The sequence below is a fragment of the Aptenodytes patagonicus genome, chromosome Z, assembly GCF_965638725.1.
Source record: "Aptenodytes patagonicus chromosome Z, bAptPat1.pri.cur, whole genome shotgun sequence".
NCBI classification, from domain to species: Eukaryota; Metazoa; Chordata; class Aves; order Sphenisciformes; family Spheniscidae; genus Aptenodytes; species Aptenodytes patagonicus.
This window is the reverse complement of record NC_134982.1, coordinates 84,494,308-84,520,774: the sequence shown is the minus strand read 5'-3', so window position 1 is coordinate 84,520,774 and position 26,467 is coordinate 84,494,308. Positions and strand designations below refer to the sequence as shown.

At 40.9% G+C, this 26,467-nt stretch overlaps 1 protein-coding gene and 2 non-coding genes across 3 annotated transcripts; all 3 read right to left on the bottom strand.

Annotated features, from left to right (window-relative positions):
• Positions 1 to 20,396: 20,396 nt before the first annotated feature.
• COX7C (cytochrome c oxidase subunit 7C) lies at positions 20,397 to 23,055 on the bottom strand. Its single transcript, XM_076362545.1, has 3 exons — positions 22,879 to 23,055; positions 21,587 to 21,732; positions 20,397 to 20,491 (listed from the first exon to the last, which is right to left on the bottom strand). Exons 1-2 carry the CDS (start codon positions 22,951 to 22,953, stop codon positions 21,616 to 21,618), a joined length of 192 nt encoding a protein of 63 aa, XP_076218660.1. The 5' UTR covers positions 22,954 to 23,055; the 3' UTR covers positions 20,397 to 20,491; positions 21,587 to 21,615.
• On the bottom strand, positions 21,134 to 21,195 carry LOC143173238 (small nucleolar RNA Z39). Its single transcript, XR_012997494.1, has one exon. It is a non-coding gene; the product is annotated as a small nucleolar RNA Z39 (small nucleolar RNA).
• Positions 22,159 to 22,221, bottom strand: LOC143173239 (small nucleolar RNA Z39). The gene has a single exon (XR_012997495.1). It is a non-coding gene; the product is annotated as a small nucleolar RNA Z39 (small nucleolar RNA).
• Positions 23,056 to 26,467: the final 3,412 nt, after the last annotated feature.

Sequence of the window (26,467 nt, the reverse complement as noted above, 5' to 3'; positions counted from 1 at the left end):
TATGAAGATTTCTGGTGATTTTAGTGGCATTAAAAAAAAAAGGTCAAACTGGCTGGGAAATGTATTGGTTGTTATAAGAGAAATAAGGTGATTTGCCTCTGATGAGGAAAGGGTTTGCTTTTGAAATGTTGCAAAAAGCAATAAAAATTTTTGATGTACTGACTTGTTAAGAGTCAAACATGTCTACATTTAACAATGTTTTCAACAGATACTTGTAAGATCATTTTGACACTAATAATGGTATAAATATGGAAATGATACAACAGTAAACTAGCTGATTTTTAAGCAGTGAAATAAAAGACCCTAAACATGTAGGAGTGATAAATAAGTCTGTGTGTAAATAAAAAATAATTTTTCCATAGATACTTTAGAGGAATGGCTGCTTTGCAACTTCCTCCAGGATGAAACCTTTCATGTAGTTTATTTGTCTTGTTCTGCCAGAATGAAGGTTGTTGTGAGAACAACAGACAGAAAAGTGCTTGTGAGATTTCCCTTTGTAACAATGAAACTTTCATTTTAGTCATCGAGTGCTAATGTCTCCTTTTCATTTCTGCTTTAAACTCTGACTTTCTGTAACAATAAACTCTGACTTTCTGAGCACTGTGAGTGCTCAGAAATGAGGACAGGAAGGCTTCATCCCGTATAACCACAGTCTAAGCTGACAGACAACAATATCTGCAGTACCTTTTTGCATCCCCCTCCTCTGCTATATGCAGCTGAAATAATTTCATCAGGGATTTATAACTGAAATTGTGAATATATTATTTCTTCATGAGGAAATGAACCCATATTTAAACTGCAGAACTAAACGATTGTCAGACTATAGATAAGGGAATTGAAAGAGGCCTTCAGAAGTCATCTAATCATTGCTGCTGAAGCAGGATGTAAGAATTGCTGTTAACAATGAAGACAGCAGGTCTGCCAGTTCCTGACCAGTGGCCGATAAACGTTAGCTTCATTCAGCCTCACGTTAGGTTAGCTGGGGAAATCTTTGCAGAGATTGAACAGTTTTATTTGTTGAACGTGAGTTGGCTTTGTATCACCTTTGTTTTGTCTTTGCAATCTTTGTAAATAAGGGAGTATGATGATTCTAATTTTTATAAACTTTCATTGAATCAGCAAGATCAGTGGTATAATCAGAGCCAGTGATAACATCATATTTTATTTCCTTTTGCTAAAGTGAGAGAAGAACAGACTTGCACAACTCTAGCTTAGCAGTGAAAACCCCAGAGGTCCCTGGTTTTGTGAAGGCAGACATCCCGTCCATTTTACTGTCTCATTTCAGAAGGGTGGTTGGACATGCTCCCAGCATTTACTGCAGGCTACTAATTGCTTGGAGGAGAAATTCTGTGGGTAAATCTTATATATAATGGCAATAGATCAAGCTTGACAGTGGTATCTTTGACACATTCTGACATTTCTCCCTTCACTTTTAAAGAGTGCATTTGCGAATAGCTGTCCTAGTACTGACACACTCCACTAGCAGCTGTTGTTCATGAGACAGGTCTCCTTGTTCTCTAATCTAACATTATGATGAAAAACAGTGAACGCTCATGGGTGCTGCAGAGCAGGTTCTTTTCGTTGTGTTGCGTGCTTTCCATCCAATGTGTGCTGCTACAAGCTTTAAGCACGCTCCTTGCTAAGAACAAGCCATTTCTTTATGTAAGATGGAAGCCCAAGACTGATGAAATATATATAATCCAAGAAAAGACAAAGAGCAAAACCCAGTGGTTCAGTGAACTGCACATGGCATGACAGTGTCTTTAAGAAGATGCAGAAGGAAATGTTATCAGTTAATACAGCTCGGCAGGGAGCCCAGGATAAGATTAGATTCTCCGAAAGTACAATACTAACCTTTAAACCAGATACTAAGATTGCTTCCTATTATTTTATTAAAGTAAACCTAACTACAGTTGCAGGCTCAAGAGAGATGAGACAAAATCTAGCCATAAATAATTTCTTATAACCATTTGTCTTAGCTCCCTTAGGTCTTCTACTGCAGTCAGGTTTGCTATAGCAAAATAGCAAAACATAATCTTTTGTTGCCTATGTAAGAGCAGCATCAACACATTCACTGGTTCCTGAATTGATTCCCCCCCTGGAGTTAAGAGAATTCATTTTGCTAATTTCAGTGAGTAATGAAGCATGATCTTACAGAGGAATCTGTGTGATTATTGGTGAATTGTATCAAGAGATGTTTTTACTGAACATTTTTTAGCGTCTTTAGTCCATAAATAGATTTTCTTTATGGAATCTCTTGAGTTGTGAGTGTGCACCTTCAGCATACCTGCTTCCACAGTTTAAAAAAACATCCTAGCAAATTTATTTTATTTTAGCTTTGTCTTATCCACACTGCTCTTTGAGTAGTGAACCATGCTGCTTTAGCTCTATTCAGCATGGCAAATTGGTTGGATTGGCAAACCCAGCTCTTGGCACACTGCGATGGTTCCTTCCCACCCAAGTCTGGACCAGGTATATGCAGGCTGCAGTTTGTGAAATAGAGTTGCAACTTGTAAGACCTTTGAAGTTCCAGTTACCCCATTTCCAGTCTTGCTTCAGATTGCTCCCCACCTTATATCCCTGTTCCTCAGCATATTTTAACTGTACTTAAGGCTAAAAATAAGATAGGGAAGGATGTCATACAGCACTAATGTTTTTTCTAAATAATCAGTGATAATGTGATAAGAGTTTATGAAAGAGAAATGTTTATGGATTATATGACTATATTGATGTACTAACCACATATCCCATTTGGTAAGTGCTTTACTTCACATGCATAAATACTGCCAGAAGATATAGCATCAGATGTTATCATTGCAGTAACAGAAACAAGAATTGCCTTAATAGCCTTGCCCTCCTGAGAAAAGAATTTTAACTGGAAATTAGTTAATCTTTTACCTGTATACCAAAAAGCATGTTGGCGTGCTTCTGAGACTCGCATATTTTTGACCTAAAAAAAAATTGAAGAACACCTTTGAAAATATGGAATTTGAATTTCTGCTCAGGGTAATAGTAGAATTCTTCCTGCATGTTGTAGAAGGATCCTTCCTGGTCCTGTTGGCACTGTCTGCAAACAAAACTGCCTGGTTCCACGTGCGTGGATAAAGTGTGTTAAATCTGGAGGAGAGAGCTCTTGGTCTCTAAGATAGTCATGACAGGTCTGGAATTCCACTGTCATATTGTCAGGAGAAGAGACAGTGTAAAATGAGAGAGGAATATGCCTCATCAGGACTGCTGCAGAGACATAGCAGCAGAGGTCTGCACAACTTGTTTTGTGAGAGATGGGGCTGTATACCGGTGTGGTACCTGGCACGATATCTCCATCAGCTGTACCAATGTACCGACACCGAAGGCTGTATGTTAAAGAAATGTTGATGGTACTTGTATTTATGCCCTTGCAAATCATGACATCCCAAATCGGTGCTGCTTGTGCAACTATACAGGCATAGCTACAGAGATTCTCACCTACAGGCAGATTAAAGGTGATTTTAAGTCATCAGTAGTTTCTAACATCGTACCTCTTCTTCTCATTATACATTAAGACATCCAAGGGTGTCTCATAAACTACAGCTAAAATGATGTGTACTCCTACCATTCTCATCTAAACTACATGGGGGGACTGAGAAGTAAGCCACAGCGCTGTTCACGCAGGTTTGCATTGTTGGTTAAATTCCTCCCAAAAGCCTTGCAAGGACCCCTTCACCACTTCTTCAGAATCCCCACCTCCTTCATGTGGTTGAGCTACCACATTTCTAAAACTCAGGTGACTATCTAGGCTCGATTTTAGGACTTCATCTTCAGGAGGGCACTTGGTGGGGCTTTTTGTTTTGTTGGTTGGGATTTTTTCAAGCAACGGTGAAAGATTTCATACTTGTGTTTTTAACTCTGACGGGACTGTAGACTAGCAAATAAGATATGCATGCATGGGGGCATAAACCTAATGAACAATCCAGTGCTAGATGCATAAGTCTCAACCATTGGTAGCTGAGACAAAGAAACAGACAAAAAAAATGGAAACAGCTGAAAATTTCTTTGTCTGTGGAGCTGTGCGGTGAAGTGCTACTTATTTTTAGAAACAGAAAAAATAGGTGCAATGTGGTTTTTTGGGTTTTTTTTTGTTTTTCTCACTTATGAATCTCTTTCCAGCTAAGCCTAAAGGTGGACAGTGTTGTTTCAAATGGGAATGTCTGAAAACTTTGAGTGACAAAAAACAGGGATTTGTAATGGAAACAGGTGTGAGATCTTAGCTGCAGTGCTTTGTGATCAACATCAGCTCTTTTACAGACGATATATGGAGTATCCCTGCGTAGTATTTTGAAATAACAGCTCCTTTAACTTTTTGCCATGCACGAAGTTGAGCTAGAAGTTATTCCCACAGAATGGGTATAAATGAATCCTCAAAAAACCTAAAAGCCATAGAAACAGGACTCAAATTCCTGTAAGTTTTTTGTAAGTTTGAGTGTGGTAAACTTGCCCACGTTATTCAAAGTGTCTGTAGAAAACCAATTTCCTAGCTCTGTTTTTTTTACCTCCAGGTCTGTCTCAGGTGTCTGTTACGTATATAAAAATTTGTTTGTAGACAGCATGTGCTGTTAAGGAAAAACATTAACCTGTTTCAGACAATGAAAAGGAACAAGTCTTAATTTACACAGAAATACCCATAGGAAGTTAGGAACTGGTCAAGCTTGTAGTTATGACCTTCCTTATTGTGGTGTCCAGGCACCATATCCTTATGTGGGTTTTGAAGTCCTGTTTAGTACATTGCCTCTATGACAACCTGTGCATTGTAGCTTTAAATTACCTTGTAGGCTGAAGTCTACTGAATGAAAATAGAAAAGCAATGAAAGAAATGTTTTTTTGCCAGGTGCTTACAAACTAATATGTTTCCCTTCAGGCTAGAAATAAAAAGCATCTTATTAAATCACATCATAAATGACCCATGTAGCACAGTTTATTTTACATTACCTAGGTAAGGAGGCACTGAGCCAAATAAATCAAAGTGAACAAGGCAATAATTGTTCCTCCTTTTATATCACCTAAAATATGGGAGTAATGAAGGAAACGTGATTAAAGTGAGAATACTTTATTAGTAATAGGCTTTTCTGTCATTGTTTTTTAGAGAAATCATATTCACTGTGGATATGGAAGCCCTTATCCCTGTATTTTCAAGCTGACATTTCATATATTTGAAAAGGATAATACTGTACTTGTAAAATAAGATCAAGCACAAAATGTAGGTGGCTTTTTTTAGAGTACAGATTTTATGAGCTGGATTTGTTTTGAAATTTTTTTCATGACTCCTTGCTGTGAGAAATCATATGTTCAGGAAGAGGTCAAAACATCTCTTCAGTGCTTGTATTAAAAATTCTGTGATTTTCTGGAGACTAGAGACCACCATAGATTCTTTCTTTCATGTGCCAGCTAGTTTTATCGAAATAAATGGAATTATTTAATGGAGGTTATGTGGTGAATCTGTTTCTTAACTGAACTGTGTACTATACCCATTAGTCTTCAGTAGGATTAAGATTTCACAGAGTAGCAAATTAGATTTAATCATTACAGCTTAAGTAAATGAAATAGCAATATGGCCCAGAGTAGAAAAATGTCCTTAATTATGATTAAAAATATAACACAAAGAGAAATATATCTTCATGATCAAGATTAATCATGCACTTGCCAGGTCTGAAACACAATTAAATTTTTAAAGGTGCATCTTAAAGGACCGTTTTTTTAAGACAATATTCCAACCTGCTTACATAGGAACATCCTTACTGGCTCAGACCAAGGGTCTTCTTAAGGCAGTGTCCTGTCTCTGAGGTCAGCCAGCAGCAGACACAAAAGAACATAAGAAATAGGAAATCATAGAACTATATAGAGGTACTAAATACAGAATTATATACAGGTCCTTTCCCAGCATACCTCCCCACGGCTTTCTGTCTTATGGTCAAGAGTTCACATTGTATTTGGGCCATCACGTTTATTTCATACTGATGGACCTGTCCTCTTTGAATTTTTCTAATCTTTTTCTAACTCTTCCACACATTTTATTCCTTTGGAGCAATATGTTCTGCAATGGAATTATGCAATCTGTAAAAAATTATTTCCTTCTGATTGTTTAGGCTACTCAGTCCATTACGGGAATAAGAAATGTTGACTATTTACTTCCTGCTCAACAGGCGGTTGCTGGCAGTAACGGAACTGAGTGTTTCAGTTAGATACTGAATTCAGATTTTGGGCTTTCAAGTCATCCAGACAGTGGAGAGGGGCAGAAAGCTGTACTACACAAACACTGGACAGCTTGCTGGTCTTTCTAACTACAGCACTGTGACATCCAAACCATAACCGGGAAGCAAAAAGACCATGAGCACACCTTCAAATAATACTTTTTCCCCCAAATGACTATCTTTACCATAAGACATAAGTTGTTGCCTACATTCTCCTCGTGTGTCACCTGTAACTGATATTTATAGCTCTTCCAATTTTCTAATTCTCTGTTAAAAGCTATTTGCCTTGCTGCTAACTGGGATCTCACATTCACTGAGTTCTGCATTTTCTTTTACTTTTTAGCTGTACTTTAACCACTAGCTGTGACTCAAGTCATCAGTTCTGCCTCAACTCACTCACAACCTTTCCCATCAACTACATTTTTCCCCATGCATGGGGACCATCATCCATGGTCCGTGGATGATGTTGTTCTGCAAACATAACTGTATTGCAATTATATGGATTTTGAAGAAACACTGCAGATTAAATCTGATCTTATTCTGAAGGTATTCTTCTTTACTTTTCCTGTTGAAATTATTTCATATTCCATTTGGCCAATTATTCAGATTCCAGGAAAGAGAGGTGTAACCTGTATGCATAATTTTTTCCTGATCTGTAACTGAATACCTTGATCCTTTGTGCTGCCATCTATCTCTGCAATTGTGTTGTGCAAAATACTGTAGGATGGGTCTATACGAAGGGTGCTAAACATGGCAAATGCACGTACGTGATCTAATCATGTGAACGGGTGATCCTAGACAATGTGGGCCACCACCTCACAGTGATGCCATGTTCTGCCTTGGAAGTGACTTCTGCTTGCATGTCCGTACCTACCGTGTATTTGCAGTAGAAGAGGTCAGGCCAACAAAACTCTAAAACAGGTGGAACAGGCAATGAGAGAGCCTAGTAACAACCCAGTGCAAAGCTTGGTTATTCGATTAGCTGAGTATCAGCTGAAATTCAAGCTCATTTACGCAAGGGAGTCCTTCAGGAATGAACTGGATACACAGACCCACTTGTCGTCTCCCAAGGTAGCAGTGATCAACCTTGGCACAGAGGGCTGTAATCCATATTTCCCATTACTGGCAGGTGTGAAACAAACTGACACTTCATGAAGTGTTTTGTAATCCTTTGGGGATGAAAAAAAATAATTCTGTAAGTAGTATAATCTTCACTGGGCCTTGTGGCTCTCTCATGTGCCAGAAATGAATGGAAAGGAAGAACAGCCCATATCCTTTCTCCTCCTTTGTACAAGGTCTTCCATAATTTAGACATCTAAAGCACCTCAAATTCACCTTTACTCAAAGCACATACCTTCTTAGATTATTGTTTTCTCATCCCAAATCACCCCCATAGGTTATAAATGAATTTCTGGAGCCAGCTCACAGAATTGGCTCAGGAGTCAAATACTTGGGAGAAGAACAGAGGAAAGAGAGTTGGGCCAGCTCCCACCAGCTGTCCAGGGACGTGATCAACCCATTTGTGCATCTGTGCTAACTCTAACCTGCCAACCAGTCTGCAAAATACGTTGATTATTTTGGTCTCCCATATAATAGTATCTTTCAGGATTAGTTTTTCTTGTTTTAAGGAGGAACAGAATGAACTCATCAGTACCAGGAATATTAACACTTTGCCAGGGTTTTTATAGCCAAATGAGACCCTATGCACTGTATTCTTGTGTTAGGTTACAATAGCCATCAAGCAAAAAATTGACTAAATGACCAAGGGGTTGCACCCATGCTTTAGCACCATCTGGTGAAGCAGGCATGATCCTCTCTTCCATACTGTGTCCATATTCACCCCTAACTGTCTCTCTCTCATTGAAATTAGCAATTATTTTGGGTACAGGCCAACAGGAGAATAGTGAAGGATATTGAGAATGGTTTCAAAAGATCAGTTTTCAGCTAAATAGCTCTATGCAAAATGAGACATTCCTGGGCTGTCCTAACAGCCTTTTGGTGTAGGTCAGTGGGGATAACAAGCAGCACTTGCCATGAGTCATTTCTGACAGGATTCAGGACTGGATCAAGGAGCCTGATGCAGGAAGCCAAAATATTATCAAAAGGGTGTTTAGTCCTTGTGCTTTTGGCAGATGAGCAATACCTGCGTGTTGCTGATCACTTCAATCCACAGTTGGACTGTGTGTGGATTTTGTTTATTGCCACTGAAGATGGCAGAAGAGTAAATGCTGCCTTTGTATGTTCTTTGTTGTCTTAAATTGGTGGCTTTCAAGGCAATTGTTCTGGCTTGCTCTGCTTATTTTGGTGGGATGGGACTGGGGGTTATGAGCATCACTTTGGTAAAAATGATTTTATATTAAAGTCAGTTGTAATTAAAGGGTTAGAGTATATCCAAAAGCAACATTAAACAGATTGTGCTAAATATGATGTGTTATCTTAATCAAATATGTCGTTTGAAGGGTAACCAAATACCGTCATAGCTTTATTGTCACTACATGGTCATTTACTAGAAGCCAGTAAACTACGCGCTGCTTGTTAAAATCTGAGTGACCTTTTCAAGGCTGAGTAGAGTGCTAAGTATATTAAATGAGTCACGTTTCCTTATCTGGCACGACAGATGTTTGATTTTGTTGACATTTGCAGGAATGCACAAACAATTATGACTTCAATTGTTTATTCATCAGAGAATGTGAAGTTACCTGATGGTGCATATATACTAGGGGGTTTTGTACAATAAATCTTGCTGTTGTTGTTGGTCTCATGTAAGTTTATCAGCATTTAAAAAGACATAAGCAACGATCGTTTTCTTCATGGAAAGGTCATTTCTTTCTGACAGGTGACGTTTTAGACACTAGCAGTATCTCAGGGAAGCCTGAGACATTTAACAAATTATTTCCAGACAGTACAGAGAAATCAAGCATTCGCACAAAACTACATGAAAAGGCATCTAATTCAGGTACTTTTGGATTTTATGAACGTCACCAGATGAAGGAGTATTCTGCTGTTTTGGATATTCTTTGAATGGGTGGGTAGTATCTGCTGGATGGTTTACTGGGAATTCTTTCCCTTTTCCTTGGCAGCAGTCCAGAACATCTAATTTTTTGGCAAACATTTGAGCATGTATTTCAATTTTCTTCCACTTATAATACTTGTTATAGCAACACAGCAATGTAAAAACACTGTTGAGAAAATGAGGTATGGGAATGATTGCAGTCCTTCGGACTTTTATATGATACCACTTGAACTGAGCAAAGAAATGAAGTAAGAGTTAGACAATATTTATTCATATATTGCAGTACTATGTAAGTTATCATTCTGTGCAAAGAATGAAGTTTTAGGAAAGTTAGGTTTTGTGGCTAAGCACTACAGAATAGGGGGAAACGTAGTTGGAAAGTTTTATGAATGGTTTTAATTTCTTCATTCTGTGCACATTCATTCCCAAGTAACAAATACTATTTTTCAGTGTAACAGAGAACAACTCTAAGCATTCAGACACTTCTGTAAATTCTTGTTACCTGTGGACCACCATATACATACATAAAAAAGGAAGAAAATCAATAACTAGGAAAAGATGCATCAAACAGAGCTAAATAAAATGGTGGCACAAAAAGCTGACTTGATTTTTCACATACTTTTGGTTTTTTTAGTGCTTCTACAAAAGTTTTACAGTCTATTTGAAATTCAAAGGAATTTCTTAATTAGCTAGACTTTGAATATATCCAGTTGTTATTTTATAGCTTCCCCCGCAAAACAAAACCTGAAGCACTTTTTGCTAGGACTTCTCTATTTTTTTAAAAATATGCCTGTGTTTCAAGAAATGCAAATATCTTCTCCAAGGTCTGAAAACACTCAATAAGGAAAACCTGAACTTTCCAAAGTCACTTAACCACTTCTGCTCTAAATGTCTGCTTTATGTGACATTAGCAGTGTCATCCCTGCTAGCTTAAAACCACATTTGCATTACGGCATGGCAATACCATAGAGCTTTGGCTCTTTTTTGGGTTTTGAATGCTTTTTAAATTTACTATGTTTTTAAGATAAAAAGAAGCTAAATTGGACAGAAGAACCTGCAGAAGATTATGATGGAAAGGGAGGGAGCAGTGAATTTTTTATATCCTGCAAGAGTAACAGAGACATTATGAGGCCAGATGGTGCATTGCCTCTTAAAGTACTTTTGTATTTTACAAGAAGACTGGAAAATTTTAAAGTATCAGCAGTTGAATGGGATTGTCATATAGGTAGCTAATTATCAGCACCAAATGGGGTGAGTGGTGAAGTTTCATAGGATACTTATTGCTTGAAATGGAGAAACTGTAGTTTTCCAGAATGGCTAGTGAGATGATACAAATTTTTGAGACAGAAAATGTTTGGGGTTAAGGATAAACAACAACATAGCTTTTTAAATATACAGGCTGAAATTTTTCTAAATTATTGTTAGTTTAATAGCTTCTAATTTTTGGGAGTTTGACTTCCCGAACTCTGCATTGATCTGGCGTTCACAAAGTGGGTTGGCAGACTTTTTCTGAAAAATCGGCCTGTCTGAATCATTTGAGATTGGGTATTCAGAACCGAGTACCTTGCATCACAAACGTTGTAGGAAATATGAGCCAGAATAAGGAGATCCATTGCTGCTGTTTTATTTTTAAAGTCCTCCTGTAGTTATAGATGGCTTAATTCAGTAACTGTTAACGTAGCATCTAAACTGTAGATAGGAATCCTGATTTCTGTTTCTTTAGGAAAATAAAAAATATTCTGTCCTTTGGCACTCAGCTACCAAAACCTGTTCGCCTGTTCTTGCGTGTGTTCGGTGCGTGTTTTGTGCTAAAACCATGAGCCTGCTCTCTGTTCCCCCCCAGCAGTGGCAGGGTGTAGTTTGCACCCACACTGTCCAACTCGGTACCCCCGCCACCCCGCAAAACCAGATCCATCCACGCTGCCCGTGGAACTGCCGGCTGTACCAGTACAAACTCACCCATGGGGTATTGGGTTCGCATAGCCACGGGGGCTACAGGGGAGGCTTCTGTGAGAAGCTGCTAGGAGCTTCCCCCATGCCAATGCCAGCCGGCTCCAAGATGGACCTGCCTCTGGCCAAGGCCGAGCCCATCAGCAACGGTGGTAGCGCCTCCCTGATAATGTATTTAAGAAGGGGGGAAAAAAACTGCTGCGGAACAGCGGCCAGAGGAGAGGAGTGGGAGTATGTGAGAGAAACAGCTCTGGAGACACCAAGGTCAGTGAAGGAGGAGGGGGAGGAGGTGCTCCAGGCACTGGAGCAGAGATTCCCCTGCAGCCCGTGGTGAAGACCATGGTGAGGCAGGCTGTCCCCCTGCAGCCCATGGAGGTCCACGGTGGAGCAGATATCCACCTGCAGCCCGTGGAGGACCCCATGCCGGAGCAGGTGGATGCCTGAAGGAGGCTGTGACCCCATGGGAATCCCACACTGGAGCAGGCTCCTGGCAGGACCTGTGGAGCCGTGGAGAGAGGAACCCACGCTGGAGCAGGTTTGCTGGCAGGACTTGTGACCCCATGGGGGGCCCACCCTGGAGCAGTCTGTTCCTGAAGGACTGCACCCCGTGGGGGACCCACGCTGGAGCAGTTCGTGAAGAACTGCAGCCCGTGGGAAGGACTCACGTTGGAGAAGTTTGTGGAGGACTGTCTCCTGTGGGAGGGACCCCACGCTGGAGCAGGGGAGGAGTGTGATGAGTCCTCTCCTGAGGAGGAAGGAGCAGCAGAGACAATGTGTGATGAACTGACCACAACCCCCATTCCCCGTCCCCCTGTGCCGCTGGGGGGAAGGTAGAGAAATTGGGAGTGACGTTGAGTCTGGGAAGAAGGGAGGGGTGGGGGGAAGGTGTTTTAAGATTTGGTTTTATTTCTCATTATCCTAGTCTGATTTGATTGGTAATAAATAAAACTAATTTCCCCAAGAAGAGTCTGTTTTGCCCATGATGGTAATTGGTGAGTGATCTCTCCCTGTCCTTATCTCGACCCACGAGCCTTTCGTTATATTTCCTCTCCCCCGTCCAGCTGAGGAGGGGGAGCGATAGAGTGGCTTTGGTGGGCACCCAGCATCCAGCCAGGGTCAACCCACCACAGATGGTTATTCACATGAAGACTGAGGTAGTGAGCAGAAACACTTGGGAAAATTTAGGTCCCAATTTTTATCTGTTTTTTTCACCTGGCAGGTGGACAAACAACCTTTGGTGGGCAGTTTTTCTTAAGTGTGATTCATTGCAGATGTGAGACATTTTAATCTCGACTTAGTATCTCTCATCCAGCAGCACCCTCCACTATTTCATCTTTAGTGAGATGGTTTGAACTCTTCTTTCTTTCTCTTTTGTCAATAGACTTACCTTGAATTGTCTTCTATTTCTGTTTGGTCACTAATTTTTCAGAGGTCATTGATTTCTAAGGGAGACCAAAGGTTTCATTTAGTAATCTTACCTGAAAATTGCTAGGGAGGGTTTAAGAAATGAATGTTTTCAGTTCCTGATGACATATTGTATTTTCCCTCTCCTATAATTTCAGAAAAATTTTTTAGAGTATGTATCTGACAGTAATGCCGTTTTCAAAAGCAGAACCTGCGGTGATTTCCTCTCTTGCATGACCTGATTTAGTGGTGTTCGCATGGCTACTGGAGGGATATCTAAATTTAGCTGGAGAAAGAAGCAGTATGTGGTCACCTCCCACCCAGGGGAGCTTTTGTGCAGAGTATGAGAGACCCAGGTTCAGTTTCAAGTGATCTCCGTTGGCATCCCGATAGTGTGCTTTAATCCACACAGTTTCAGGTACGCTGATGAGGGTGTGCTCTCAGTACCACCCGCCGGAGCTATTTCCCTTTTCAAGGATTATTTAAGTATCTGTTGCATAGGAGGGATGGTTGGGGCATTTTGCTAGGAGAGAAGAGACCTGAGTTTGTGTTCTAATAAATAAAAAATATTAATTATATATGACTGTATTTAAACACTCACTGGAGCAAGTGCTGAAAGTCATCTTCTCTCACATAAAATTAGGTTGACTGGCAATTTATGGGCTTTTTGTAAAGAAATGAAACCTGAACCACTAAAAACCTCATGACATGGCCCCTACCTTGGGCACGGTTTCTCCTTTGAGACCACAAGTGACGCACCTAACGCCCCAGAGAAATGGGAGGGTCTGAGTCCTACCCTTGTGCTTGGTACTGTACCAGTGCTGATGCTCTACTTGGCTTTCTGGGGTTTGCACATCCCATTCTTAGGGTTGACTACATAGCAAACCTCAGGGAAATTAACTTGAATTAACTTCTTAAAAAATGAACTATCTAAAGTGCTATTAGTTAAGTTTTTGCTGACGTACTTAGAATTAGAGTAACTGGCAAATTGTTTTACGTAAATGACTTCAGAGGTAAGTGACACCAGAGGTAAATTTAAATTGAACTGATATAGGGCTACTTTAACTTGAAAGCAGTGTCAAACCAAGAATTAACTAAAGTTTAAGTAATTTTGAAGTCACACCTTCAGCTAATTAATTGTCCTGTAGATAAGCTGTCAGGTGCCCGTACTCTCCTTTTGCATTATGTACTGGCAGAGGTGCTTCAACTGCGCGTAACAAGTTGAATGATGCAGTATCTAAATCCTTTTGCAGAATACCTCCCCCTTAGCGCTGCCACTTCAGAATATGAAAAGGAAGACCTTATTTAGGGGTTGCCAGCCTTCCCCCTGCCCTCTCCAAAAAAACCCCAGCCCCCTCCCCACCCAGCTTTGTAAAGCTAGCGCTAAAATCCTCCCAACTGGGCTATAAAGAGGCATTTATAGTTCCTGACAGTGGGTTGAGATAATAGTGAGTTAACAACTTAACTGCTGCTGTTTGGCTGAAAACAATTTTCTGCGATATTTGATTCAGAGGACAGCAGCATGTCTGGAAAAACAAGCAGGAAAGAAAAGTGACAGCGATGGGGCGAGGGCGGGGGGAGCTGATGCACAGCCTGCGTGGTTTTGGAGTACAGTGATGTGCACGTTTCCAGAAAAGTTTCCAATTAGCTGTCCCTAAATCTGAACTGGCAGTGCTTCAGGCTGCCAGAAAAAAAAACCGTAAGACAAGGTCTTAAAGAGATGGATCTTCTTTAGAGGCACATCTTCTTTAGATTTCACTTTCAATTACCTGGATGGCTCATGAACGCATGCAAAAAGAATTGTCCATTCATATTAATGACCCGTATATATGTTTACTTCCCCCCCCCCCCCCTCCTCCCCCCGCCACTGTTTCAGGAAACAGGTAGTAGCTTTGGTTAACTGCAAAGCCCAGCTTAGTCAAATATCAGTGCTGACATGCAGCAGGCTAGTGGCTACCAGGTTTTCTCTTCCTCAAGGATGAGATCTTTATAATTGTCTTTACAAAAGTATATTTAGTCCAGAATTATGGAGCACTTTTTTCTGCTACACTTAGTCTAAAGAACCCTCAAGCAATTCTGAATTCTAATGGTGCAATCAAAGCTTTAGAAAAAAGAAACAAAACATCAAACCATACTCTTTCATCTCAACCCTCCCCTTCCACCACCTGTCGTAATTTTTTCACGCACCATTTTTTCACCAGCATTTCCACATTTTGTTGCTGGCTTTTAGAGGTTTAGTTAGGTTCTCAGCAACACTGTTTATACACTGACATTTTTCAAAGAGCTGCATGCTCTACATAGCTAATGGAAAAGGTGGCACAACCACAGAAAAGAACTTAATATTATTCATGGAATACTGAAAGAGAAAATGGAACAGTGGATCACATTAATTCCGGCAAATACTATTATTTTAGACTCATTTAAATGCAAGTCAAACTTGCTGAGTGTATCATCCTAGAGAGCAACTAACATTTGTCTTCTTGCTAGAATCAGAGCAAACAAAAGCTGGTTAGGAAGGTGGTCAGAGGTTGGTGCTCACAGTTTGCAGGAACAGGCCATTAGCACAGCTGCCTCTGATAAAACCTACGGGTACGGCAGAGGAGGGGCAATTCTACCTTTATGTTTTATTTAATTGAAGCAATGATTAATTGCATGCATTCCCATCTGTACAGAGGGTCTTACGGTCGCTGCCTCTTTATCTGGATCTGCCATAAACCAGTCAATGCCGTTCCAAAGCTCGTGTTTCCAGTACCAAATATCCACAGAAACTTACAGCAGTCTTCCCATTTTTCTACCTACGTCTTTTTGTGATAATTGAAGATGTAATTACAATACCGATAACAATAAATTAGCATGCTATTGTGTTCCTCTGATACCCATTCCAATTTCCAGTTAAACAAACCAGAAAATTAATCTATTTTGCCCCACTCTACATATTTTCACACATGAAAATAATGATTACACATACTTCTTACGGTTTTTTAACGTTATCTCACTGAGGTGAGAAGAGGCAGGAATATTTTTATAGCACTGGACAGCTGGATTGTATCCCAGCTCTGCTATGACTTAGTGGGTGTATCCTTTGACCTTTCTGTAACTATATTTTCTTGCTCATGAAATTGAAAACAATCAATTTCTTTTACACGGAGGCAGCAAAGTTAGTGATATCTCTCTCCCCCCCCTTCTTTTCTTTCTTTCTTTTCTTTCTTTCTTTCTTTTCTTTCTTTTCTTTCTTTCTTTTCTTTCTTTCCCTTAACAATTGTATTTAATATTTTAAATAATACCCACCAATACTGCTACACTGAGATTCTGGAAATCAGCCAAGGTAATGAAATGCAGTGTATACATTCTTTAAGGAATAAAAATAATTTTCATGTGTTAGCCTGTGCAATGCTGTCCAAGCTCTCATCCACTGCTTACGTTCAACAAGAATGGCTGCTAATTTGGTTGTCATAACAACTACAGCTCTACTGTCGTATTGTCTTCCTCAAGCCCAATTTGTTTATAAACCTCTAAATTGTTTCATGTTCCGATGTTAACCTCAAACAGAAATAAAAATCTCAGGCCAGTGAAAAACCCTAAAAGGAAAAGAGTAGCTGACAACTTATATTAGAAAAGATTTTGAATTTTTACTCTACTATTTAATTAATAGTAAAAAGATTTTTATGTAATTTTCAGAAGTAACTCATACTCTAATTATTGTATAGGGCAACATATCACTTTGAATGGTTGTCCATAACTTAATTTAAAGCAAGAAAAACCTTAGCCCAGGTTTCCCTTGTACTAATATGCAATCTATTATGTAAGGGTTGCCCACAATGTTTCAGAAATGTGGTTCGCCAAATCCAGTATCCTATCTCCAAAGTGGGTTAATACCAGATGCTTCAAGGCAGAACTAACAAAACCTGGAATTTCTTCTTTAGGGAAAAAAAAATCTAATGCCCATTGTTGTCTGAAAACTGGATCTGAAAAGGATACATTGTAAAATTAATTGCTGAACAGAAATTCCAGAAATAATTGATTTGAAAAAACAATATATACAATATTTTTCATCAAATCAAGATATTTACCCCATTTAATGTAACTGAACGCAAGACCTTCATTCCCCCCTCCCATTCAATACTAAATTTCATTCCTGTAGGGTAGGATATTGCTTTGTGAAGGAGCAGTTCAAAGTCGATGCTCCATTTCCCCCCCCTTTCAAACGAACAAACTAACAAACGAAACCTCCTTAGCTCCCTAACCCACTGCAGAAGTCACAGCTTGGAGGTGTGAACAGTGAATTCTTGCCATTGGGACTAGTAATACTTTTCAGATGTGAATGATTTTGAGAGGATAGCTTTTTCCTCTTACTCTTTTCTAAACTAAAGAGTTCTAACAGTTTACTCCCCCTTCATGTTGAAACCTTTCCATATCTGAAACCATTACGGTTTTTTTCGTGTCCTTCAGTATTCTATCGGTGCAGAATCAGAAAATCCCACATGGCATTCAAGGAATGGCATACCCTTGTACGTAAACAATGGCACTGTGATATCCACAATTATGGTTTCCATCCCTTTCTGTAGAAGAGGTTAACATCCTCCTCGCCTTTTTTGATTGCCACTGTACACTGAGCAGATGTTTTCGTTCAGCAGCCCGCAATGGCATCTTCTGCTAGAGTGATCATGATTCATTCAGGATACATCACCTCCATGAGAGTTAAAATTGCCCCACTATCACCTTGCAGTTGTCAACACTGAATTTTACCTATCAGATTGTTTAAGAATTAGCTATCTCTGCACATCTCTGAGGTATAGAATATAAACACATAAAGCAAATACATTTGGAGTGTTGCCTTGCCATCCTATTTGTGTCAAACATTCGCCATTTGTTTTTCCTAAAAACTTCTAACCTCTGATACACTCCCTCTTCCTCTCTCCATCAAAATACTTCGATAGCCTCAGAGCACTTTGTAAAGATTTTGTGAATGTTTAGCTGCGTTTATGAAGTGAGACAAAGTAATGTTCCAGAGTAAGACAGAAAGATCCCCAAACTGGAAACATTCCAAATGTTAAATCATAAGGACATCTAAATCATGCCTGCTTAGATTTAAGAGAGAAACTGCTTGAAGACTACTGATATCTAACAATTAAAATGCTGAAGCGTGAACCTCTCTGGAAACAAAGTGAAACTATTTTGAGTTTGAGCCAAAATAGAATTTGTGAAGGGGAAAATTATAGAAAGAAAACTGGAAAAAAAATCAGGGACCATAAAAGATTTTCCTTAAAATCAGCATCTAGCAAGCAAAAAAAATATTATCATTCACACAGTTGTGTTCTTTCCCAGATGTCCTTTAACCACTGTCTGGTTTCCTTTGCACAATTTTAATGAGTGAGAAGCACCACTTACATATTGCTTTTTGCCTATAACATCCAGCCTGTGTTTTATTTTTCTATCTCGTTTTTTTCAATTGATTTATCTTCTACCAAGTCAAGGTGCCCTAAAGGGAACCCAGAAGGCTATTTTAAAAATAAGTATTTCATTGGGTACTCAGACTATTATATAGCTGAGTGTGACGGAACATACTCTCACGTTTTGAACAACTTACTTCCACAGCTCCTGGTTTTTAATGAATCTGATCTGATCCCAGTTAGAACCATTAAATATCAGTTCGTTCTTACATACCTATAGCAACACCTCCACCTCTGGAATGGCTCAGGGCTGGGTATTTCCGTGCTAATATCTGTGGTGGGAGTGTGTTTAGACAAGTCATTCCGAGATGAGATCCTGGTTCCTTGGAGGTCAACAAACACTTGGTATTTAATAGGGTCACAAAATCAGCTAACCTATCCCCTAACTTGTGCCGGGGATGACAGGGTAGGGCTTGTCAGGCTGCAGAGCTGGGCTAGTCCCATTTATGCGAATTAAATAGAAGACACAGCGGCGCAGCACCTCTTGGAGTCATACGTTAGTATTTCAAATTGGACTTTTTTTTTAAAGTTAGTTTATCTGCAGCATTACTCCCCGAGACCATCATTTTGGTCTGCCCTAGCATTTTGCTGCCACAAATAGGTTTTCCACCCTGTGGAGCTAGGAATGGAAAAGAATCGAGATGCCATGAACAGTGGTTAGTAGTAAATGTATTTAAGAAATCTACCTGAGTTTCTCTGGCTTATCTATTTAGCAGTCAATAACCAAATAGAAGAGTGGGAGGACTCAAATAGGAAACCATAGAATGGGTAAAACAAAAAAGATTAAGACCAAGATAATTTTGGGAGTAGCATTTTAAAAAAAAAAAAAAAAAAAGTTTGAAGAGGGAAGGTGCTCTAGGCTCTGACATATGCTCCCAAAATCAAGCATGGATATAAACAGTGATCTTCTTTCAACAGCAGAGAAACAAATACAATCTGGAATTGCGCCTCTGAAATTAAACACTGTCAAACATATATTAATGAGAGGAGCCACCTATCTCTCCACGACAACCAGTATGCTCCACCCAAGCAAGCAAGCAAAGAATTTTAGACTTTGCTTTATTGAACAGAGATTATAGAAAATCTGGTAGTAAAAAAATGCCTTTGGGTAAAATGCAGACTGTCCCAGTTTGCATTAACAGAAAGATCAAAACAGATCTGTTAATGTGTTTCTATTACAGAAGTGAAAGTTCTGAAAAACCTAAGGGAACAAATTACTTAAGTCAGACAGAGAACTTACTGACTTGGTAATTGATGGGGCTTGAAAATTACTAAAAACTGCCCAAGCAAGCCATGTAGAGAAATAGTCCAAATCTAAAGAGACCAATTACAGCTTTGGCAGCACGTAAGGATAACACAGTTCGCAATGAATGGAGAATAGGGCTACTCATTTTGAAACTTACAGTGTGCAGGTGTTATACTAAAAATACAAGCTAACAACTGGAGAGGTGCACAGATCAAAATCAGCAAGTGTACTTAACCTACACTCAAGAAATCTTGAAAGAATTAACTGTGCAGATTAGATTAAAAAGGCTACAAAATTGTACTAAACTTTCTTTTTAAAGGAAAGATTAATAAATAATGGGATACCATGAACACAGGTTTATCAAATAATAGTTTATGACTAACATGATACATTTAGTCAGCTAACTTATCCAAAACAGGACTGATATGGTTTAATTTTTGTATGACTCTTACTGGCACACACAGCATGGGAGCATACACCAGGTAACACCTGGAAGACAGGAGACTGGAGGTTCAGATCCCCCCCGAGCATGCCTTACAGTTGCAGTAATAGAAATAAGTAAAACAGCAAGAGATGAAAGGTTATGGGTATTGAGATTCACATCAGCAGTTTTTATAAGTTGGTGGCAGGGCTGGAAACAGGGTCGTACTTGAAAACTTCTTGTAACTAGTAGCCCTCAGGACCCCTCTCCTCCTAAATGACTATAACCCATCAACGTAATGACACCATGAAAAAAATTAGTTTTAGAATACACCATGAGAGGAGAACGCCTCTATAAATTAATCTAAAAATAACTGGTTTAAGTTTAACCACCCACGCTCAAAGACATATTTAAAAAGAAGAATTACAGAGAAGGGGATGATATTCAGAAAGTCTGAAGAGTATTTGAGAAGACCACATAGCTTAGTAAAGCTATTTTAACATCTATCCAGCTAAAAATGTTAAGCCCAACTTCAGTTTTGAAATGTGATTTTTCCAACCTTCTTTTTATATGTAAAGGCAATTAGTGTTTAATTTAATGTCAATACACTGCAATTTGAAGAGGTTCTCAGTGTACACGAGTTGTCAAAAGCACTTCAGGAGTTTCACAAAATACACAGCCCAAAACCTTCAGATTTAAGATTTTATTTAGACACATTCAGCATGGTACACAATTGCACCTATCCTTTTCCCACTGAAAGGTGATGTGTAGAAGACTTCAACTCTGCAAAAAAAAAAATTAACAAATTTAAGAACTCTGTTACCTTTGAATCTAGAACAGCTGATATGCTTTAACTAGAATTTTGATGGGCTTTTCTTCATCCACCACGTGCTTTTGTAGCAGAGCCCCTGACTTATGTGAAATCATACAGTTCTAAATGCTCAAGTTCAATACAAGCCTCCCGATTTTTTTTTTCTCCTTAGTCTAGGGAGCCAAAACTATCAGACTGGCGAAGGAATTACACAGATGACTTCACAATTTGTTCCAGTTATGAGATTCCAGTGAGGACTGTTATTTTCTTCCAAGAACTATTTGGGTTATTCCAGCTCCTCAAAAAGATTGTTTCTCAGATTATAGAATTGACAATACCAAGTATTTCCAAAGTGGAATCAGATTAAGATAAATTGAAGTGGCTTTTCAACTGGAAATGGTGTGCTTGCACAGTCTGAACTACGTCTGAGGCTTCCTTTGTCTGTTAGCATCATCAGCAAGCATCAATTAGAATCGTTTCTGCTGTTAATGACCTTATCTTAAGTGTACTTTATCCTGTAAATGGTTAGGAATGTTGTATGTAGATGGTGTGATTGTTACGACATGGTTGAACCGAAGTTCAAGAAATCTTGTCTTCCCCTGAGTTTTAACTGGCACATCAGAAAGCGTTTACAGTATCACAGTTTCTCATACTGTTTTGTTCACATCACACATGCCAGTTATCTCTACAGATTACAAGAAGTATAGCGTTATGTTTCCTCAAAGAAGAAGGTAGACACGGCCTTGGTTACAGTTATTATCCAAATCAAATCAGTAGCACCCTTCTGCCAGTCAGCCCAGCTGTAGACTGTCGAGAAGCTGCAGTCAGAGAGGTGTGGCCTTTGGGGAGTCAAAGTTCACAAGTCAATGAGAGTGCAGCAGCCCTGCGAAGCAAACTTAAACCTATTCATTATTTGAGTTTAGATGCAACTGCAGACCACAACTCTAAGCACCTGGACTGCTAAAAGCTGCAAATTGTAATAATGATTTTAGATAAGGTTAGAGTCTTTAAAGCTCAGTTTTGACCACAAATTCCAGTATGTTATGAAATCTAACAAAATCATTTACCCATTTAGCACAATTACAGTCTGTCCTCTTCATTTCTTAAGAAGCTGGTGTCTGACTATAACGAAAGGGGCGATAAATCCACTTCCAAAAAACCCACACATCACTGCGAGTAATCTCCATTTGTTGTCCACAGAAAATGGGAGGTTCTAGAACAGAAAAATGCATTAGTTTTGCAATCAATACAGTAACTACTTCCTCATCGACTTGAAAATAGTGAGAAGCTCAGAGCACTAACAGGTGGAGTCAAACTGACAAAATAAATATTCAGTCTCAAACAACTTCCCTTTCTCTCAAGGAAAGAAGCACAGTAATTAGAATAATAGCTTGGATGTGACCTCTGGAGGTCATTTTGTCCACTCTTCCCCTCTCCCCCCAATTCAGCACAGGGCCAGTCTGCTGAAGGCCTCATCCAGTCAAGTATAAACGTCCCTGAAGATACAGACCCCACAGCCTCTCTAGGCAACCTGCTCTGACACTTAATTACCAACATTGCGAAGGTTTTCCTCATGTTCATTAGGTATGTAAAATCAGTTTTTAGATGTAGGCCTTAGGACAACGTGTTAAGCACAAGGTACATCAGAAAGCGTTTACAGTATCACTGTTGCCCCTCATACTGCAATGCTCATCATCTGTACCACCGAAGCAGAAGGCTGCAGGGAAGGACCCTGAAGCCATTCGCACCACAGTTTGCTTTGCTGTGGCCTTTACAGTCGTACCACGAGACCCCAAAGCCCACCGGGAGAACCGACAACAGGGCAGTCGTTACTCTGCTCCTCACAGCGGCATCCAGTTCGGTGGGGCCTCAGAACCCGATTAGGTGCTAAACCCTTCACGGGGGCTCATCGAGCGAGGAGCTCACCTTGAGCATGCCCGAAGCAGGAGGGGCCCGCGCCTCATCCCGGCGCCTACGGCGAGCCAGGGTAGGCCCGCACTGCGGCTCCAACCGTAGGGTTACCCCTCTCCAGCCATCCCCCGATCTCCCGCCAGTCCCTCGCCCAGAGGCTGCGGCGGGGCTCGGCCCCTGAGCTAGGCCTGCCGCAGGCTGCCTGCGGGCCGGGCGGGCGCCGCCAGCGCAGTGTCCTTCAGGGACACGTTTCTCCCTCTCCCGCTCCCCCACAGGCAGCCGTTACCCTCCTCCGCGGCGAGCCATTATCCTCCCTCCCCCTCCAACCCCCGGCGGGCCCCCGCCCGCCCTACGCCATCCCCCCTCCCGAGCCCGGCCGCAGGCCCCTTGCCTTCCCGCGACCTTCAGGCCGCGCCGCAGCGGGCCCGGAGCCTACTCCCCACGTTACCTTTCCAGGGCCGTCCTCATAGTGGCTCCTGCGGAGGGCGGAGGTGGCAAACCTGCGGACACCGGCAGCCAGCATGGTAGCGACGGGGCAGCCCAGCGACCCTCTCCCCCTGCGCGACCTTCCCTCAGCACCGCGCGGCGCCTTCCGGGAGGGGGAGGTGAGGCCGGAATGGAGGGGGGGGGAAACCGGTTGCTGCCCCGGGGCGCGATGGGAGTTGTAGTGCGGCGCCGAGCTGCGCGGTCACGTGGCCCCGAGCGGCGGTCCGCGGTTGGGCCCGCCCTGCGCCTCAGAGGCGGGAGCGTCCCGCCGGTCTCCACCCCCGCCCGCCATTTTGTCTGCCGGCCGGCGTTCCCGCGCCCGCGGGGCGGGCGCAGCGCTTCCCTCCGGGGCGGCCGGGGAAATGGCAACGTGCTCTGTGGAGGCGGTGGAGAAGTCCAGGCGTGAGGAAAGGAAGCGAAGGCAATTACGGCAGTCGGGGTGGAAAGCGAATAAGCGCCCTGCGTTACCTCAGGCTAACCTTGCGAACGGTACCGGTCAGCTTGTAGCGCAGAGATCCTCAATCTTCGCTTCTTTGTAGGGCGGCAAAGCGCGGAGGCCCGAGTCGAAATCCGTGCGTCGTCTCTGAAATAGAGGTCGCTGGGCGTCGGTTTACCTGATGGCCATAGTTCTAAAAACTGAGAGTCCGGCGAGTATGGGCTAGACAAATGGCGAAGATTTATGTGGTAGTGCCAACTTTCATGAGTATGTTGTGGCGTAGTTTTCTTACCAAGTTACATTTCAAAGAAACTTTGACAATATGGAGGAAAAAACCCAAAATGCACCACCTGTCACGTTTGGAAAAGAAACCCCATGAAATTATTGCTAAAATTATGGTATCCATCTGTTTTCTTACATGCAGTGTTTTAAATAAAAGCTCTGCATTTTATTTTTATTTCAGTAAAAGTGGAGTTTGATGCTACCATCTCTGTTGTAAGGAAACAATTTTAAAGTAGCCTTTGTTCATAGTTATGGAGTATCTAAGGGAAGATTTTTCTCCTCACCAACATAACACATTAAGGCAGGTTGAAAGAACTACGGATTTGAGTGGTGAGATGTACTTGCACTACCTTTTATTTAGAAAATCTGGAAAATAGAGCAATTTGGAACAGTAAGGAATTATTACAGATTGTTTTGAGAGGCAGAGTCTATTGAAGCAGAAGACAAAAGCAACATGAAACTGTTTTTTGAATATTTAAAGTGTATCAAATGAAAATGTTCACATAAAGTAGAATTAAGTGCAAAGGTTAACTTTCATGAAGAATTTCTTTTATAAATTGCAAAAAAATATAATAGAAATGGATTTGCAGTAGGTGAACTTACAAACACTTAAGGAACAGTTATGGGAATAACCAGGAGATTTGGACTGGAATGTTTTCCTACACCTGAGTTTTAATGCGAGTAAAGTAAACTGCCAGGAAAATGCAGCAATAACTTCTTATACTTCTGAGTTCAGCGCTTCCTGAAGCTGGAGAGCAATCTGAATTAGTTCAGGTGCAATTTTCTGGGACATTCTCTGAGTTTCATGGAATAATGTAACTCTTGAATAGTTACAGATTCAGAGTAGAATTTAGCTGCGTAATTCTAATTGAACGGCTTTTAAAAACGGGGAATTCTCACCAACTTTTTTGACCCAAAATGCTTTTTTCTTAGTGTTACTGTACCGGGACAAGCCAGTTGTAATTCTGAGTCAGATAATCCTCATCCACATGTATATTGATGTCTTCATCAGAACTTCAGGAGGTTTGTAATGCTGGCTTTCTCATTATGGAAGCAAAATCAACACACCCACCTTGGCGTTATGTTTATTCGTATATCTGCTTGTTCTAGCATTGTTATAATCTGTGCTAAAATGTCCTGTACAGATTACAGTTTCACAGACCTGTAGTTCTCCTTGGAAACTGTCATAATAAATGGGTATCATATTTGCCATGCAAGGAAATTTTAAGTGGGAGCTTAGCCTAATAATTAATACTTCAGCTATTCATCATAGCTTTCTCTTAGAGGCTTTATGTGAGTGTCACTTGGCCCTGGTTATTAGTGCTTATTTTGTCCATAGATACACCATAGCCTGTTCATACAGATCCTGTTCTGTCCCCCTCACAAAAAACCACTGTGACATGCAACCTAACTAGGCTTCTTCCACAGTGAATAGCCATGAAAAGAGCCCATTTAAGCATGCCTGCAAATGGCCTTGTTGTTTCTGAGTGCTTCTTTATTCCTTGACCATTAATAGGTAATAGAACTCTAGGACACCTTTTGCCCCCGTTTGTAGATTTAGTTGTGATTCCTTTAGCTAGTTTTTCAGATTTTTTTTCCTCCATCTAGTTATATGTTTAATTTTATGTGTCAGAGTTTACAGTTCTTTCTTCATTTGCTAATTCTTAAGTCTATTGGAGGATGCTTTCCCATTTCTGTTAACTTCCCTTGCCGTTTAGGCAGCCAGGCCTCTTTTTTTCCCCCTTTCTCAAGCCTTTCCTAATTGGAATTAATAGCGCAATGGTGCTCTGCTTCCTGTATGGTAGTCTGCTTTATCATCTTTTTAACAAGTGTTCTTATTTTAATGTCGCTCTTCTCTTCCTGTAGTGGATTTTATGGTGTTTGTTGCTGTTGAAGAGATGCTGAATATAGGTATAAAGATCCATGTTACACAGTGGCACTTCAGTGGTGAGATTTTTGTACCAGATGAAGATCTTTCACGTTATTCAAGACCCAGTAAACGGTTCATTTTCTTCTTGTGGTCTCCCAGCCAGCTGATTCACAAAGCAATCAGCGATATGGTTTAAAAATTTCTTCTCTACTTAACATCACAAGGTAATTTTTGTTCAGTCTATTCAGAGATAATTTTGGTCACTCCGTGGAATTGCAGTTCTTGTCCTAATGCTATTATACATTTTTTCGGCATACCACAGCTGGTGTTGCCCTCCTGGTGGAGAGAGTGGTGCCACAGTACTACATTGCTGCTACTGGGCTTGGACCTGCCATCCATACAGATTTTGTGTTACACAATAACGCTGTTAATTACAAAGATAGTAAACAGTGTGTAGTAGAGAATATAACCCCATGTCCTGGTTTTGGCTGGGGTAGACTTAATTTTATTCATAGTAGCTGGTATGGGGCTGTGTTTTGGATTTGTGCTGAAAACTGTTGATAACACAGGGCTGTTTTGGTTATTGCTGAGCGGTGCTGACACAGAGTCAAGGCCTTTTCTGCTCCTCATCCCACCCCACCAGCGAGCAGGCTGGGGGTGCACAAGAAGTTGGGAGGGGACACATCCAGGACAGCTGACCCCAGCTGACCCAAGGGATATTCCACACCATATGGCGTCATGCTCAGCACATAAAGCTGGGGGACGAAGAAGGAGGGGGGGGGACGTTCGGAGTGATGGCATTTGTCTTCCCAAGTCACTGTTACGCGTGATGGAGCCCTGCTTTCCTGGAGATGGCCAAACACCTGCCTGCCCATGGGAAGCAGTGAATGAATTCTTGTTTTGCTTTACTTGCGTGTGCAGCTTTTGCTTTCCCTATTAAGCTCCCTTTATCTCAACCCACGA

Excerpts from the sequence above, each read along its gene's own strand:
- COX7C (XM_076362545.1), bottom strand. The coding sequence starts at position 22,953 with ATGCTGGCTGCCGGTGTCCGCAGGTTTGCCACCTCCGCCCTCCGCAGG. Across the intron at positions 21,733-22,878 it reads ATGAGGACGGCCCTGGAAAG|AACCTCCCATTTTCTGTGGA; the intron begins GTAACGTGGGGA and ends TTTCTGTTCTAG.